Below are 18,469 nucleotides of genomic sequence, written 5' to 3'. Positions count from 1 at the left end.
GACCTTGACCACTCTAACCACGTCAAGAGAATGTAGTGACTTTTCTTCCACAGAACGAGGTTCTGGAAAAAATGAAGGTAAAATATCCTGGTTTAATTAGATCAAATTAAGATGAGGCCGCAATACAACCTTATCCTTATGAATAATCAAACATGGCTCTTTACAGGAAAGAGCAGCCAACTGATAGTCTCCTTGCAGAATATATGGCAACCAAGAAAACTATTTCCCTCATCAAGAGGATCAAGGGAATATCTTGAATTGGTTCAAAAGGCTGTTTTTGTAAAGCCAACAGGACTAAATTTAAGTCCCAAGGGTTCAGGGGTAACTTAACTGGAGGATTAATCCACGTTACCCCCTGGATAAGGTTACGAACCAGAGTGTGAAGCAAGTGGTCATCTAAAAAACACTGATAAGGCCGACACCTGGCCCTTGATAGTGCTCAAGGCCAGCTTCATTACTGATCCCATCTGTAGGAACATAATGATCCTACCCATGATATATTTCCTGGGGTGCCAACCCCTGGATTCACACCAGGAGACATCTGCCTTCCAGACTCTATAATATATGATTCTGGAGGCCGGCTTCCTAGCATTACCCAAGGTAGAAACTACTGAAGCTGACAGCCAACGGTCCTTTAGAATGTGGGTCTCAATAGCCAAACCGTTAAATTTAGCATTTGTAAGGTAGGGTGGAACACTGGACCTTGCAAGAGAAGGTCTGGCCACAGGGGCAGGGTCCAAGGGTCCCCTTACTGCCATCCTTATGATCTCAGCAAACCAAGATCTCCTGGGCCACCAGAATCACCTCTTTTCCCTCTTGCTTGATCCTGCGTAGGAGACGCGGAAGCAGCAGAACAGGAGGGAACGCATAGATCAGTCACTGATCCCATGGAAAATCGGCATGCCATCGGATCCCTTGTCCTCGACACAAAGTTGTCTATCTTGTTGAACCTGGACGCAAACAGATCCACGTCCGGAACTCCCCATTTTGGGCATATTGACAGAAAGATGTTGGGGTGAAGGGACCATTCTCCCGGGAAAAATTGTTGGCGACTCAAGTAGTCCGCCTGCCAATTCCCCATCCCTGGAATGAAAACTGCCAATAGGCAAGGGATGTTGTTTTCTGCCCAAGACAGAATATGATTCACCTCTCTGGGCCGCACGACTTCTTGTGCCCCCTTGGTGATTGATATAAGCCACAGCTGTGGCATTGTCGGATTGGATCCTGACAGGATAATTCCATAGTCTGAGCGTCCAAGCCTTTAGGGCCAGGCATACTGCCCGAATCTCTAGAAAACTGATGGGCAAGGTCAACTCTGATTTGGACCACTTCCCTCGGGCAGACGCTTCTTCCAGGACTGCTCCCCATCCCAAAAGGCTGGCATCTGTTACTACTTTCCAGGTAACCGGTAGAAAGGATTCTTCTTTCTGAAGATCTTTGGATATTAACCACCAATTGAGGCTCTGACACACTTTGGCAGATAAACACATCGGGAAGTCCAGAGCTTGGACCTTCTTGTTCCAAGTTGACAGGATACTGTTTTGCAGCAGTCTTGAATGAAACTGCGCATAAGGAATGGCCTCGAAAGAAGCCAACATTTTTCCCAATAAACTCATGCAAAGATGAATAGAAGGATTCTTCTTTGCTTTGACCAACCGAATCAGTTCCTTTAAAAGGAACCGATTCTTTCCTGGGGCAAAAATACCCTTTTCTGGACTGCATCTATAATCAGCCCTAAGTACTGCAATCTCCTTGTTTTAAGGAGGATTTTTCTAGGTTGAGGATCCAACTTAAAGTATTCCAGGTAGCCGAAAAAAAAAAAAAAGGAGACGGGAACACTTGGAACTCCAGCTTGAACCTTGGAGCTACTGAGGAAGTCCCCTATTCGTCTTCCCGTCAGATCCTTGAGAACTGCAGAAGAATCCCCCCTATTGAGCGAGCAGAGGGCCTCCTCATAAGGAAGCTTCAGTATCTTGTAGGTTTCCTCCCCCAAGACCTCTTTTGTCCCTGGGGTTAATTCTGAGGATTACCTTTTGAACCTGACAGCAGAACCCATTATGAATGCCTGGAGGCTGATGCCCCTGGCACAAAAGGAGCTTTAAAAATGAAAATATATTTACTCACATAGCAAAGGGGGTAATTTTCCCACTAGAAATTCTTTGGATGAATTATCCAAACATTCTCAAATAGCTGTTTCAGCACAAAAGGAAGACTAGCCAGGAGCTTCTGCATGGTGAAAGCAAGTTTATCCTCCGCTGACATGCGTTCCCGCACTCATGTGTTTAGCCGTTTGTGTTAGCAACAATGTGCACAGAACAGTGTATAGCACCTGGTATTCCCAGGTGGTCTCCCATACAGGTACTAACCAGGCCTGACCCTGCTTAGCCTCTGAGATCAGACGAGATTGGGCTCTTTCAGGGTGATGTGGCCTTAGGCATCTCAGCAGGTGTGCATTTGGCTAGTTTATAAGCACCTGCAGGAGGACCTTGTGGAGGTTCTACAATAGAAACTCACAAAGCAATTATTGCAAATATAAAGCTGCCAGATCCTGGGCCTGCTGAGCAGGATACCTGAACACCTGTTAAACTGGCCTCACAAAGATTAAGCAATTACTGTCAGTGCAGGCTGCTCAATCTGCCAGAGAAAAGTGTGTTTTTTTTTTTGTTTTTTTTTAACAGGAAAAAGCTCTTATTCACAGATATAGCAGCGTTAATTGCTGGTATACTCTACGTAGTGAATTTCCTCCACCATAGGATAAAGTGTAAAAAACTTTAAGAGGAAAAATAATCTATCTGGGAGATCCTCTCAGATGTAAAAAAAAAGCTTTTCCAACAATAATGGACAGGAAAAGGCATGCGTAGTTTGAGGAGGCTTTAGCGAACCCAAACACTCAGTTAAGGGAGCATAAATGTGGAATGGACCATACAGCAATCTTAAGATTGAAAAAGCCGATTCCCCCACATTTGACACCTCAGAAGAGGAGTTATCAGCCTCACCACGGTCCCCTGAGGGGATTAGTCTTCTCCCACCCCTAGTTCCTCAGTTTGAGGGTCCTGGGCAATGGAAGAGAACCCGTGCAAATAAAGTTGCTAAACTTTTTTTTTTTTTAAAAACCCATCATGACTGAGGGAAAAAAGATTTTTGGTAAAATACACAGGGGCTGCAGTGTTGAAAACAGTTGCAAACATTTCATGGCCCCGATGCTTATTCTGACCAGCCACTCCCTCTCAGGGGAGGATGCCATGTGTAGAGATGAGTAGGCTTTCCAGAGCTTTGAGGGGGACCCTTTTAACTCTATTTTGGGGGTGTTTTAACCTCCCTTCTGACCTTAGCCTGATGCACAAAGCAGAGGTACTATCAGTAGAAATCGCATTCCACTGCTTGAGCAATAGTCCAGCCACTGCCATTAATGCTCAGCCTCATGCAAATAGTAAATGTGTTAAGCAGGAAATGCGTGTGTCGCCAAAACCTCTTTCATGCTCCCTCTGCTCTCATGTCTCTGCAACAATTTTTCAGCCAGCACAAATGGAGTTTTTTTTTTTAAAAAAAACAAAACATACTGCTGCGTTGGAGGACGCCAACGCCGCACTAAGCCTCGCCCCCACCTCGCATTGCGCCCCCCTCCTTTGTCTTTCAAAAAAAGTTTTCCAGTGCAAGCACGGGTCTCCGATCCGACGGGATTGGCTGAGTGAGGGAGGGATGGAGTGAAAGAGACCTGGAAGCCGCCCCCTGTAGGGGCGGTGAAAGAAAACGGCATTGCCAATAGTTTTCAGTTCTCCCTTATACTCAGCCTCATGAAGAGGGGGGGGAAGAGTTCAGCCCAGGTGGGGGTGTCTGGAGGAAGCAAAAAACCCCCAAACTTACCAGAGGTCTGCCTGCTAGCTTGAGAGAAAAAAAAAAAAAAAAAAGTCTGCTGCTTCTGTGACACAGCGTGATCTCTGAGCAAAGCATGAGAAGGTACATGCTCCATAAAGCCCCCACTGGTGACACTTAGGCATAACATTTACTTTAAAGGAGACAATAAGAAAAATTAAAAACATTTCTTAGAAAAACTCCACTTACCTTTCCCGCCGCAGGGATTTCTGTGGTAAACCAACAGACCCAATCTTCACCCTTCACGGTGGGTTCCGTTAAACCTTCAGGAGCTGGGGATCCTCGAAGAAACCCACAATCCTCGGCCTGCAATAGCACCACCGGCAGTAAACTTTATGGCGTTAATACCAAAAAGTATGGATTCCGGGGTCCAGCTCTCAAAAGAGAAGCATTCACAGGCAAAAACCTTGTTTCTTTGGACACCATGCCCCGGTACCATTCAATTTGGCCAGAAAGACACCTTGAATGGATCCATCTACATAGCTAGCCCCAGCAAGGATTGCTCCATTAGAGCTCAGCTGAGCACATCTTTACTCCGTGACCAACACCCAGACATAGGTGAAAAAACTGAGGTACTCCAGGTAGTGGGAGGGGTTATATAGGGAGTGCACTTTTTGCCTTAGGGCGTGCCAGTGTCCATCACCTATAGGTAGTCTATAACCCACATAGTAATTACTATGGCTCTGTGTCCCCTGATGTATGAAAAGAAATATGTCTAGATTCTAGAAAACTCCCTAAGATTAAAGTCTATTGTAGTGGAGAATTAGAATGATGGCTTTACTTTGAAGACGCTTAGAGACCATGTCAACAATTTACACTAAGAAGTCCCATATAAGGCACTACAGTGTGCTTAAAGCAGTTGTAAACCGCTGGACATCTGTTGCAGATTAAAAGTATTTTGCATGTAGGGCCTGACAAGCATGTCCCTCTACCATGATACCCACCAGAGTCTAACCAAGCTTTATTTGTATCATGATAAGCAGCTGTGTGGAGTAGGTTGATGAGCTTATACCCCATTAGGCCAAGAGCCTAATTTTCTCGTCAGTTCCCGAGCTTAGGCTATTTGCGCTATACCTCCTAATGAACCGTATAGGTCAGGCTAAATACTAGATCTCTTTCCAGACTGAGGTTTACTGAAGATTTTTTTTAGGAATGTAGACACTCGGTATATAGCTCTCTACACCTGTTGTTAATAGTCTAACTTCCTTGCAAATGATAAGCTAAATGCCTGAGTTATACTATCTGAAATCCACCTTTCAAAAAAAAAAAAAATACCTGAGGGCGCAGAAATAGTGTATCCATTTTGACTACCTGTAACCCCAAAACCAGAAGTAATCCAGTTTCCCTCCAAGTTTATACCACATACAAGGCGGGTACAGTTTATCCCTTTTAACGCTTGTAAATTGCCAATACATTTTAACTGTTCTATCTGTGTCTATCTGTTCAGTTGTCTCATAGTTTTGCCCACATCAGTTGGCATGGACATTGTGCTTCATATACCATGCCCATTTTTAGGGTCTATGAAATCATTTATTGTTGTAGCAGTGTCCCCATTTATCTGAGCCTTTCGGAGGGTCTGGGAGCCAATTTGTCTTGCTCTATGTAATAATTGGTCATGCAGATTTTTCCCTTTGCAATAAGTCATCTTGGGTGGGTCTTCGAAAACCTATTAAGGTTTGTGTCAGAATCGGACAAAATTATTTTTTTTTTCAACACGTATACTTAGATTGCTTGTTGGTCACTTTACTTGCATTAAAAGTAGATTTTTTAAAATTTTTATCTCTACAAAAAAACTCTTTAGAATCTTTTCAGGGTAGCTCCTTTTACTAAAATGGCTTCATAGCAGGTTACCCTAATCCTCAAAATTTGCTTTTGTTGAACAACATTTTTGTTCGCACAACTGGAATCATGCTCTTGAGTGCCATCGGATGGTGACTATTACAATACAAAAAAGTATAGGTGGCAGTTGCTTTTTTGAACATCTGTTTAAGTTATGACCATCCTTGTATATAGTCAGGTGTAAAAAAAAAATTATTCTCCTCTTTGCATCTCACTGGTTAAAATATCCATCCCTATTTGGTGGTTGTTTGAAATTCTTAAAAATTTCACCTCATGGTCATCTCATAAAGAGGAATATAAAATGACATCGGACCCATAATGGGATGTAAATTCACTTAACTAATCATTAACCACTTGACCTCTGGAAGATTTACCCGCCTGGCCACTTTTTTGCGATACGGCACTAGTTAAAGTAAAATTGCGCGGTCGTGAGATACTGTACCCAAATTTGTGTCGTTCCCCCCACAAAGCTTTCATTTGGTGGTAATCATCTCTGCGGTTTTTATTTTTTGTGTTATAAACAAAAAAAACCCACGTCAATTTTGAAAGAAAAAGAAAAAGTCAAATGTCTTCATCAATTTAGGCCAATACGTATTCCGCTATATATATTTTTGGTAAAAACAAAATCCCAATAAGTGTATATTTATTAATTTGCGCAAATGTTATAGGGCTATAAACTATGAGATATGTTTATTTTTTTACTAGTAATGGTGGCGATAAGAGACTTCTAGCGGGACTGCAATATTTTGGTGGAGAAATTGGACACTGAGTTTTTGGGTGATCACAGACACTAATCCAGTGATCAGTGCTAAAAATATGCAGTCACTGGCTGGGAAGGGGTTAACATCGGGGCGATCAAAGGGTAACTGTGCCCCTAGCCAGTGCTTATGTGCTGTGGGGGAGGTGCTTTGACTAGGTGAAGGCATTGATCCATCTTCCTGCTTTGCAGGAACACAGAATCAATGTCTTTCCTACTCACAGAACGGCTCTCTGCCTTAAGATCAGCGAGTGCCGAGGGACATCGAGCCTGTGGTACCTGCAGATCAGCTCTGACTGTGTTTAATCCTTTCATGCCTAAGCCTATTTCTGACATTTAGTGTTTACACGTTAAAATCTATATTTTTTGCTAGAAAATTACTTAGAACCCCCAAACATTATATAATTTTTTTTTTTAGAAAATCTAGAGAATAAAATGGCTATTGTTGCAATATTTTATGTCACATGGTATTTGTGCAGCAGTGTTTTTAAAACGCAACTTTTTGGGAAAAGGGACACTTTCATGAATTAAAAAAAAACAAAAAACAGTAAAGTTAGCCCAAATTTTTTTATATAATGTGAAAGATGATGTTACGCCGAGTAAATAGATACCAAACATATCAAGCTTTATAATTGCACGCACTCGTGGAATGGCGACAAACTACGGTACCTAAAAATCTCCATAGGCGACGCTTATTTTTTTTACGGTTACCAGGTTAGAGTTAGAGGAGGTCTAGTGCTAGAATGATTGCTCTCGCTCTGACGATCACAGCGATACCTCACGTGTGATTTGAACACCATTTACATATGCGGGCGCGACGTATGCATTTTCTTTGCTGCGCGAGCTCGCTTTAAAAAATATTTTTCTTCTTTTTTTTATATTATTAAATTGTGTTAAAAAAAAAAAAAATACATTTGAATACTTTTATTGTTGTCACAAGGAATGTAAACATCCCTTGTGACAGTAACAGGTGGTGACAGGTACTCTTTGGAGGGATCAGGATCTAAAAGACCTCCAATCCCTCCTTTGCACTTCAAAGTATTCAGATCGCCGAAAACAGCTATTCTGAATACTGTATATTTTTTAAAATCCGGCGCCATTGGCAACCGAGTAAACTGGAAGTGGCGTTGGGACATGTTTACATTCAGGAGACTGGAACGAAGCAGTTTACGGCCTATTTCCAGTCTGTGGCTAGACGCCGGATCGCGCCTCCCGGTGGGACGAGAGGCCTGGTCAGAGCGGCGCGCGTGGGGGGGATGTCCCCTCCCGCTCCTCCGGGACAACAAAAGCCGAGGCCACATATATGCGTATGCTCAGCAAAGGGGATAATCACGCCGGGAGCGGCTCGCCGGCAGGGTGCAGAAATATAGGATTACGTACTAGGTACGGGATTCTGCACAGGAGAGCTATACGGTCGGCAGCCGGTTAAACATTACTCTCCTCTACCACCAACCTAAATCATTTTTGTATAGGTGGGTGCACAGCAAGTGCCCATTGCTGTGCTTTTACATTAGTACATAGTGTCAACCGGATCATGACCAGGGTCAAAACAATCTTTAAAAACCAAACCCAATTGTGTTACTTTGGCATGTGTTAGAATAACTGTACATATAATTGCAACTACTTAGTGTATTCTAGGTGGATTATCTTTTTTGGACAGACTAGGCTTTCATTAGGTGGTAAATGTTGGTGGCTCTCTTGATTTTGTTTCATTAGGATAGGAAAACTGGTCCAAAATAGTATACTTTTTTTTTAAGCTTTAGTTACAATGCATCTTTCTTGTCATAGAAACGCAAGGGTTGGCTATAGAGTAATAGTAAGATCAGATCACCGACAGCCAATCACAGCGATCATAAGCTGTTTCTTGCCATTCCTGATCATTAGCACAAGTGTCACTGAAAACTTGGATGATTTACTGGAAGTGTAAATCTATCACGCGCTTCCAGCAAACACAGGAACACACATGCGGCACCCAGAAATAAAGCCCACTTCTTGGACACCGCATACACACTACTGTGCAAAACTTTGTGCAGGTGTGAAAAAATGATGCAAATTGCAATTGCTTTCAGAAATAGAAGTGGCTCTTTTTTTTTTTTTATTAACAGAATAGAAAGTAAATGAACAGAGATCCAAATAAAATGACCACCCTTTGTCTTCAAAACAGCATCAATTCTTCTAGGTACACTTGAACACAGTTTTTGAAGGAAGTCAGCAGGTAGGTTGTTTCAAACATCTTGGATAACCACAGATCTGTGTATGTAGGCTGCCTCAAATCTGTCTCTTCATGAAATCCAAGACAAAACTTGATGTTGACAACAGGGCTCTGTAGGGGCCAATCACTTCCAGGACTTATTCTTTATGCTGAAGATAGTCCTTAACGACACTGGCTGTATGTCTGGGGTGGTCATTCTGCTTCATTATAAATTTGGGGACAATCACACATGGAATGATGGATAAGTATCTGTCTGTATTTCTCAGCATTCCTGACACCATTGATCTTGACCAAATCGATAAATTGCAGACATGTAGCCCCAAACTCATAAGGAACCTCTACCATTCTCCACGGTTTCCTGCAGACACTCATTGTAACACGCTCCAGCCCTGTGGCAAACAAATTGCCTCCCGCTACAGCCAAATATTTCAGATTTTGACTCATCAGTCCAAAGCACATGCTGACATTTCTGCACCCCAGTTCCTAGGTTTTCCTGCATAGTTGAGTCGCTAAGCCTTGTTTCCATGTTGAAGGTATGGCTTTTTGGCCACAATTCCTCCATCAAGACAGCTTCTGACCAGACGTCTACAGACACTAAATGGGTGAAACCAGGTCCCACTGGTTTCTGCCAGTTCTATGGTAAAAGGCACTGCTGGACATCATCTGCTCTCAAAGGGAAGTAAGCATGGTGTGTCCACATGCATCAAGTTTCTTTTGCTGACCACTGTCTATAGTCCTCTATGTTGCCAGCTTTTGCAAAAGAGCTTGAACAGGACTTAAAACTCCAATCTGCTTTGAAATTTTTGCCTGGGAGAGACCTTGCTCATGCACTATAACTACCTTGCGTCTTGTTGCTGTGCTCAGTCTTGCTATGGTGTATGACCTGTGACATGAAACGGTCTTCCAACATTTCATCCACTGCTGTAATAACTAAAACGTACTAGTTCAAAATGATGTACTCCATTGTGTTCAGTGACACCACCTTTAGACAGATTGCCTGCTCACCTCCAGACAATGACCCCATTACACAATTGCCTGATAAGGTCTCTCTAAGGTTGATGTTGGAAAACTTGTGCAAGAAACATTCATGAGCCACGCTCCTCCACTTCTGAAGTCTCGATCGACCAATGGTGACCATAGAATAAAAATGGAAAAACATAGTGCTTTCTGCTTCAAATTATTTTAACTACTTCAATACAGGGCACTTAGACACCTTCCTGCCCAGACCAATTTTCAGCTTTCAGCGCTGTCGCAGTTTGAATGACAATTGCGCGGTCGTGCTACACTGTACCCAATCTAAATTTTTATCATTTTGTTCCCACAAATAGAGCTTTCTTTTGGTGGTATTTGATCACCTCTGCGGTTTTAATTTTTTGCTAAACAAATAAAAAAAGGCAGAAAATTTAAAAAGTTTTGCTTTTGTTTCTGTTAAAAAAAATTGTAAATAAGTTTTCTCTTTCACTGATGGGCACTGATAAGGCGGCACTGACAGGTACCAATACGGTGGCACCAATGAGCAGGCACTAAGGATGGGCACTGGTAGGCGGCACTGATATGCAGCACTGACGGGCATTGATATGCGGCACTGATGGGCAGCACCGATGGGCATTGATAGGCAGCACTGATGGGCACTCATGGGTAGCACTGATAGGCGACACTGCTGGGCACTGATAGGCGGCACTGCTATGAGTCACTGATAGGCTTCCCTGGTGGCACTGGCAGTGGTAGGCATTGGAGTGGGCACTGATTGGCAGCTGCCTGGGCATTGATTGGCAGCTGCCTTTGCACTGATTAGTATTTCCCTGGAGGTCCAGGGGCATACCTTGGTGGTCCAGTGTGGCTGGTTTCCTGGTGGTCCTGGGCATGCTTCCCTGGTGGTCCTGGGTAGGATCCGAGGGGGGGCTGTGCTGATAAACAATCAGCACAGACCCCCCCCGTCAGGAAAGCAGCTGATCGGCTCTCCTCTACTCGCGTCTGTCACCGGCTCTTCCTATTTACATCATGATCAGCCGTGATTGGACACTGCTGATCACGTGATAAAGAGTCTCCGTCAGAGTCTTTACCTAGATCGGTGTTGCAGGGTGTCATACTGACACCCTGCAACAACGATCGCCGCGATGCGCTCCCCCGGGGGCACACAGCGGCTCGATATCCTGATCACGTCATATGACGTCCGGTCAGGGCTATCAAACCACTTTGCCGCCGTCATTTTGTAATAGGGCGGGCGGCAAGTGGTTAAAGCTAAGCAAAGAGATTAAAAAACACACAAAGATATGTGGCTAACATGCATATAATCAGCTCACCATGTCGATACACGTCTCCTACCAGCTGTACGCATTATTCCCTCCTAACTGGGATTCTTCAGCAGGACGCATACAGGTGGGAGGAGCATTTACCCAGGGCGTCTTAGCTTGTGTATCACTGTGGTGAGCCCATTACAAACATGTTATCGACATATTTGTGAGTGTCTTTAATCCCTTTGCTTAGTATTAAAATAAATCATTTGAAGCAGAGAGCACTATGGTTTTCCATTTTTATTTTATGGTCACTATTTGTTGATCGAGACTTCAGAAGTGAAGCAGCGTGGCTCAGGGATGTTTCTTGCAGGAGTGTTCCAGCATCATCCTGAGAGATACCTTATCAGGCGATTGCGACTCTGTAATGGGGTCATAGTCTGGAGGTGAGCAGGCAATCTGTCTAAAGGTGGTTGTCACTGAATACGCTGGAGTACATCATTTTGAACCATTAGGTTTAGTTATCACAGCGGTGGAGCAAATATTCACAATTGTAACTTTGTGACACTATTTTACATTGCACTTATTATTGGAGTTATTATATTGTTGATTTGTATTTAGTATCAATGGTTGCGCTAAACTGATTATTTGCATTATTTTTAGTTTGTAGAGTCACTGGTGGACATATTCTGGCAATTACATAGGGCCTCTGAGGCCATTGAATAATATTTTGAGATTTTTCCACAGCATTTAGGTCGTATTTGTGCTGATTATACACTGGTTTTATAACCATACACCTGACTTCAATCCTACAAAACACCTGTCTTTGTGAAAGTGTACAAAGTGTGCAAGTGTAAGAATTGATGCTGGTCTGAAGACAAAGGGTTGATTTGATTTAGATTCTTCTTCCGTTTGCTCACTTTGCATTTTGTAAATTGATAAAAACCACTAAAAGATATTTTTGAATGCATTCTCACTTTACAGCATTTCTTCACATCTGCCTAAAACTTTTGCACAGTACTTTGTGTTATGCAGTTAAAAAGCGGTTAGAGAGAAAATTTGGATTCAAAACAAAAATTCAAAAGATCAAACAAAATCTAAATGTATGCCCCTTTTTTTTAAGGATGCACTAGCATTGGAGGTCAAGGTCAATATTGGTGTATAGGGCGTCCACAACAACTAAACTAGCCAACAGCATGTCCTTCCTGATTGGCAAATCATTGCATTTCTTTACAAAAACCCTTGAAATTTTGATATAGGACAGCACAATTTTAAACAAAGGATCTGAGGATTGTATCCACATATTTACTGATATTCTCTGACAGATTCTGATAACTACATATGATGGGTCCCCCTGAACAACTTGTTCAGTTGCTCATCTGTGCCAAATATTTCATACTGCATTGACCTCAAGCTCTGTAGTACAGACTGATGTTTACCCTTGTACCATCTTGAATAGTCTTTTTATGCGATTTTTGCTCTACTAAAACTAATAAAAAAAGATTAAACAGAAAAGTAAATCTTCAGCCAAGTATTATCTAGGGTTGGCAATTGGAATGGTTGAAAACTCTGCTGGGATTTAATTCCTGTTGGTGACATTTACACTCAGTTCCTGTGTCAGTTTTTACTGAACAGGAAGTGAGAAAAAAAATCTCTTGATCTGGAACACGGTCCTTATACTTTAAACCAATCCATTTCTGGTTTGTGCACACTACACTATATCTGCAAACCATTCTGTTCTTAGCGCTGCTGTAATAACCAAAAACTTTGATGTCAACCGATACATGATGCATTTAAAAAGGGCTATCCAAACTTAAAATTTTAGGGTTCCATTTCCTGCACAGTATGGTAGCTTGGAGCAAAACAAAAAACACAAACAAACCTATAGCTGCTAGTCAGCATTTTGGCAACATTTACTAATGAAAAGTGCCAAAAAAAAAAAAATTATAAAAACCATAAATAAAAAGAAAAGGATTCTACATTCTGTCCTGTGCACAGCAAAAAACAGCATCAGTCCACTCAAATGTCCATCGCCCTCTCCTAGTCTAAACCACTATATATACACATCACTACCATGACAAATTATGGTGCAAAGGATGGAACCATTCTCTCATCTCAAATATTAAAATGTCACCTGTTTGTATACAAATCTCTTGGGTTCTGTGGAATGTAAGGAGTGTAGTGGGTTTTTAATCTCTTCCTTTCCAGATCTTTCCAGCCATCTTCCGTCCATTTTCGTTTAGCGTGGGAGTCTTGGTTCTTTTTTTCAAAATATTCAGCATATGTCTGGATACGGTAGCTCTCTGCATACTTGCTGGTGTTAACAGCTGAAAAGCAATATAAAGGTTCAGATGTTTGTGAAAAAAAATTATATAAATTATATATAAACCATTTTCCTACCTAAAAGAATAAAATTTAGATTTAGGCTTTGTTCACATTAGTGCGACTTGTCATGCAACTTGACAGTTGCATGACAAGTCGCAGCCTACTGATCTCAACGGCACACGTTCCAATCTATGCAAGGTTCTTGCACTACGTTGAGGCAATTTAATTGCGACTTGCATCCCAGATAGTGGAACGTGCATATGTTCCTGAGCACATTTAGCCGAATACTGATGCCCACCCCACCCCAAACCTCCCCCACCCCCCCAAAAAAAATACAAAAACAAAAACACCCTTGACTGCGGTCAACCTAAAATTGTTACAGGGTTTACTTTTCAGAAACCGTCACATTCACCATACTTAAAAAACCAAAGATGTAAATTTCCTTAACCCTTTCGCTGCCAGGCCCTGTGCTCCATTTTGTACACTCATGTGGCCAGACCATTTTTGAAATTTTTCCTTTGTTTTTTTATTTTTCACTTATAGCTTGCAAAGTTTGTAAAAGACCCCCCAAACCATATATTTTCTGAAAAAACATGACCAGTAAAATAAAAGAAGGTGCTACTGATTTCTAAGGTCCCACGATGTGTGCAAATGTTTATCAATATTTTTGCTAAAAATCACTAAAATCATGATTAGCAGATAAACAGCAACATTCCTACTAAATGTAAAAGCTTAACCTGTATTGGAGTTAAATATTTGTAACTTTTAAAATTGCGCCTTTTTGCAAAATGATGAAAACTGAAACGTCACAAAAGTGTAAATATCCCAAATTTCTCAAAAAATCCTGAAGAAATTCATTTTTCCCTTACAGCTTTCAGAATTTGTGAAAGACCCCCAAAGCCATATATTTTCTGAAAGCATATGACCTCTGGAATAAAAAGGTGCTACCGATTTACAACATTAGTAATGAATAAGCGCAGCTGCGCTGTGTGAAACGTGTCTACCTGTACCTGTTTGCCTGTCCTGTGGTGTTATTCATGTTACAGATTTTTCAATACAGAGATTCATCACTACTTCGGTGTGCAGCCATCCATTCCTTTTATCCATATTGCACGGCCGGCGAGCTGAGGCAAGCACCCCTGGGAGGTGTCTATTCCCCAGCCTACCTGGTTCCATCACTCACCTGCAGCGGCATTTTCTTTTCCCATTGAATGTCCTGTGTGAACAAGGCCTTAGGCCCCTCTCACACAAGCAAACCGATCGGATCTGCCTGTCCGTTTTTTCAGGCAGGCCCAATCAGACCACCCATTGTTCTCTATGGAGAGACTGATGTAAATGGACATGACAGTTTACACCCACCTGCATCCGATCCAGTCCAGTCCGCTAAAAACAGACAGATGGGGATTCCATTCGCCATCTAGCAAATCGGACCGGATGCTATATAATGGAACTGGACAGGTAGTACATTTCAATCCGACCGCCCCATGAAGAACAGCGGGCTGCGTCTGTGACCTCTGCATCAGCGGAGCGGACACTGACTTGTCATCCACCTGCTCAGTGGGGGATCAGCAGACTGATCCCCGGCTGAGCAGGCGGAGCTGCTTGACTGAGTCCGCTCCACGTGAAAGTGGTACTGTGACAAACTCACCCGGGACAGAGGCTTTTGGAGGGGACTGATTGCTAGCCTCTTGCCTACCGATTATGGGCCCTAGCATTAAGGGGGAACGGTGCTCTTTGTGAGATGTATGCCTGGGGACCCTTGAAGTAGTGTTACTTTAGATTCAGGTCTATGTCCCCCCCAAGACACAGACTCTGGAAACCCTGTATATGCCATATTAGAAATAGTGACTGAGAAAATATATCTTGGATTACTTAAAATGGGACAGTAATATTTATACACAATATCTCCCAGGATATATGTAAAGACTATTCTTGGTTTATTTGATTCTGAACTCAACATGTTAGTTGAGAGAGCTAATCACATTGGCCTCTAGAACTGGGTAGGAGCCGGACAATCTTTTCCTGCTATAGTTTGCTGCCTACTAGGCTGAGGAGGGGGGGGGGGGGGGGGAAATCACTGTTTGTATTGGTAATTGTAATTAGCTCCTACTATTGTGAGAAAGTATCCTGTGTTTATATTAATGTGTGAAGCTCGGTGGAAACAAGTCTGACCTGTAGTGAAATCCTGATTAATCATAACAATGCTCAGGAGGGCACGGAGTCACATCGGCTGTTTTAAGGGATTAGTTAATTAGCTCATGTTAATTCTGTTTCTGGTTACAGGTGTATTGTTAGAGTAATATGAGCAGGAGGGGGGGGACCTCCTCTTCTACTGTATACAGGACTTGTATTTTGGTTCTAATAAGAGTCCATGTTCAGCGGGTAAACAAGTATTGTCTTGTTTTGTGCTTGTGAGTGGTTGGAATATCAGATATCTGTATTCAGACTGGGAGGAAGTGGTATATGACAAAAGCACTCAAGCGGAGTGTGGGACGTTCTGTTACAGGGGTCTTACCAGGATGGCTGGTCCATTAGGGGTGCCAGACTGACAAGTTTGTATGAGTTTTAAGTCACATGATTAGAGCCTGAGGCTCCAATTGGCTCGAAAAAGGTTGAATACAGGGCGCAGAGCATTGCACCCCGAACCCACCCACTTGTGGCAATAGCGAATATTCACTATTGTCTTCTGGTTTCTCCTCCTGGCCAATCAGGATGGATCGGGTTGAGGAAGCCATGGGAGGGGTGAGTGTGGGGGTCTATGTTTTTATTTACTTGTTTTATTTTACTTTTTTAGTTACTTTTTTTGGGGGGCTTTGGTGCGATAGTAGAGGTCTAAACAGACCCGCATATCTTTTTGAGACAGAGAAAGGGACTGAAGATAGTACTTTTCTCTGTAGCACTTTACTTGAAAGAAATAAGGAATATGTATAGAAACTCCTAATTCATTCATAAAATGACAGTCTGATACATAGTAACTCGCGTTTACTATGATCAGCTGATCAGCTGTCAGTGGGCATATAGGAGCGATCAGTATTGATCGCTGCATGCACCAACTACTACAGAGAGGGGGCTTGGTAAACACGTTTACCAAGTCCCCCCAAGCCCCAACTTCACCGCACCGCTCCCCCCGCTGTGTTCTCCTGCCTGGCAGCTCGCCAGAGCTCAGTGCAGGGGGAAGATACAAGCTGTAGGAGGGGGAAGGAGGCATGCGCTCTGAGGAGGGATGGATTGGGGGTCGATATGGGGGTGATCTGACTGGTGGGGGTGGCACATCTGGACCCCCCACAGCCCAATGCAGCATCTGAAGCCAGCGGGAGTGGAAGACGAGTGATGCTGGCTAATGATGGTGGCTGCGGGGATCCGTTTGGGGGGGGGGGGGGGGTTAATCAGTGAAGGGGGGTGAAGGAGATAGGAGGGGAGAGCGGGGGGCAGTTTTAGGTGTAATTTAGCGACAGAAGGTATAAAAGCACGGGAACAATTCTGAACATGCTAAAAACACTGAACAATTCTGCTACAAGTTTATGGTCATTGAAGTGACCATGAGCTTATAGGAGAGGGGGAAATTAGGTCCGTACATTGTACAGACTTGGCCACCTGCAGGCACTTCTGTAGTTCCGTACGGTATACGGACCTGGCAGAGAAAGGGTTAACCACCTGACCTCTGGGTCAATTCTTACACATGAAGCTTTTGCTAGAGAATTACTGAGAAAACCCTGAACATATATATTTTTGAAAAGCAGAGACTCAGGTGATCTTTGCATTGTCACCCAATATTTGTGCAGTGGTTTTTCAAAAGCATTTTTTTTCCCGGAAAATACACATTTTACACTAATTTTATTGCATAAACATAACCAACTTGTTTTAAAAAGTGAACGTAATGCAGCGTAAATAGATACCCAACATGGCATCATTTAAAATTGCACTTGCCTGTCGAGTGGCAAACTACCGGACCCTAAAACCCCTATAGGAAACACAAACTCTAAACTGGTAACCTGTAAAAACTTTTAAACAGGTCTGGCTCTAGAATTATTGGTTTTCCTGACGTTCACATCTATGCCCCTTGTGTGATGTGATCATTTATATATGCGTGCGGGACTTGCGGATGAGTTTGCATTTGCGTGAGCACAGGGGCACTTAAACAAAAAAATTATATTTAAAAGTTGACACTGTCCCTTTTTATTTTTTTCTTTGATCAACTTAATTGCCATCAAAAAGGGATGAACAATATGCTTTGTGATAGCATGTGCCGTGACAGGTTCTCTTTATGGAGAGATCTGTGGTCTGTTAGACCCCTGATCTCACCTCTGGTCTTCAAGAAGTCTGATTAAACAGATCGGTTACAGCTTTTAAATAAACCGAAACAGGTAAAATCCTTGCTGCTTCCAGTTTTTCATATAATCCAGTGACAAATACAAAGAACACAAATATGTGCAAATGTGACGGTCACAATTTTTTTGTAGAATCACTGTTGTGCTGTTAGGAATAATGTGTTGAACCAGGATTTGTGACGGAAGTGAACTGTCACCACCATTAAGAGGGGACTTTTACCAGAGCAAACAGACCCTATTACATATTACAGGGTCAAATTAGCCCATAGATAGTCTCATTATAAAGGCTTCAACACACACCACTTGGTTGGAATCCTATGGTATCTCCAGAACTCCAGTCTATGTTCAGTCAATAACATCCATATGTTCCACAAGATCCACCATAAAACTAGAATAGGGAGACCCACATGGCATAAAACTGAATAAACTTTTAATTCAATCCAAAAAGTATAAAGAACTACTCACTTTTAAATTCCGTTAGCGCTTATGAGTAAATACATTCCCGGGAGATGTTACAGGCAATCAAAACAATTACCAAACAAGCGTGGCAACGTTCTCTTTGGTGGTCACGAGTCCTGGTTTAACAAATTATTTCTAACAGCACAGCAGTGATTCTACAAATAGTTGGAAATAATTGGGACGATAACATTTGCACATTTGTGTTTTTATATTTGTCACTGGACTATATTTTGCAGTTTTTGGACTTTGCGGTCAATAGTTTAGCTATTTTAATCAAGTTTTCACATTATCACTAACAGCGCAGCAAATTGATAATTTTTTTGGGTAGCAGTTTGTTTTTTGCCACCAGCTTTATTTTGCACCTGCCAGTGCGGTTTCTAGCATACTCTTAAAGCATAACTTCACTTTTGTTGAGGAAAAAAAAAAAATCCCCCTTTGGGTG

The 18,469-nt window shown here is 42.4% G+C and overlaps 1 protein-coding gene and 1 pseudogene across 2 annotated transcripts in view; both read right to left on the bottom strand.

Moving 5' to 3' along the window:
- PARN (poly(A)-specific ribonuclease) overlaps positions 1 to 18,469 on the bottom strand; it is a 287,911-nt gene that overhangs the window by 26,427 nt on the left and 243,015 nt on the right. For both annotated transcript variants that reach the window (XM_073591082.1, XM_073591083.1), the window contains one exon: positions 13,050 to 13,242. In XM_073591082.1, coding sequence (XP_073447183.1) covers positions 13,050 to 13,242 — 193 coding nt within the window. The remainder of the gene's footprint in view (positions 1 to 13,049; positions 13,243 to 18,469) is intronic.
- LOC141101976 (5S ribosomal RNA) lies at positions 2,318 to 2,436 on the bottom strand (annotated as a pseudogene).

Source organism: Aquarana catesbeiana, linkage group LG06 (genome assembly GCF_042186555.1).
Source record: "Aquarana catesbeiana isolate 2022-GZ linkage group LG06, ASM4218655v1, whole genome shotgun sequence".
Classification (NCBI taxonomy): Eukaryota; Metazoa; Chordata; class Amphibia; order Anura; family Ranidae; genus Aquarana; species Aquarana catesbeiana.
This window is presented reverse-complemented; position numbering and strand designations above follow the sequence as displayed.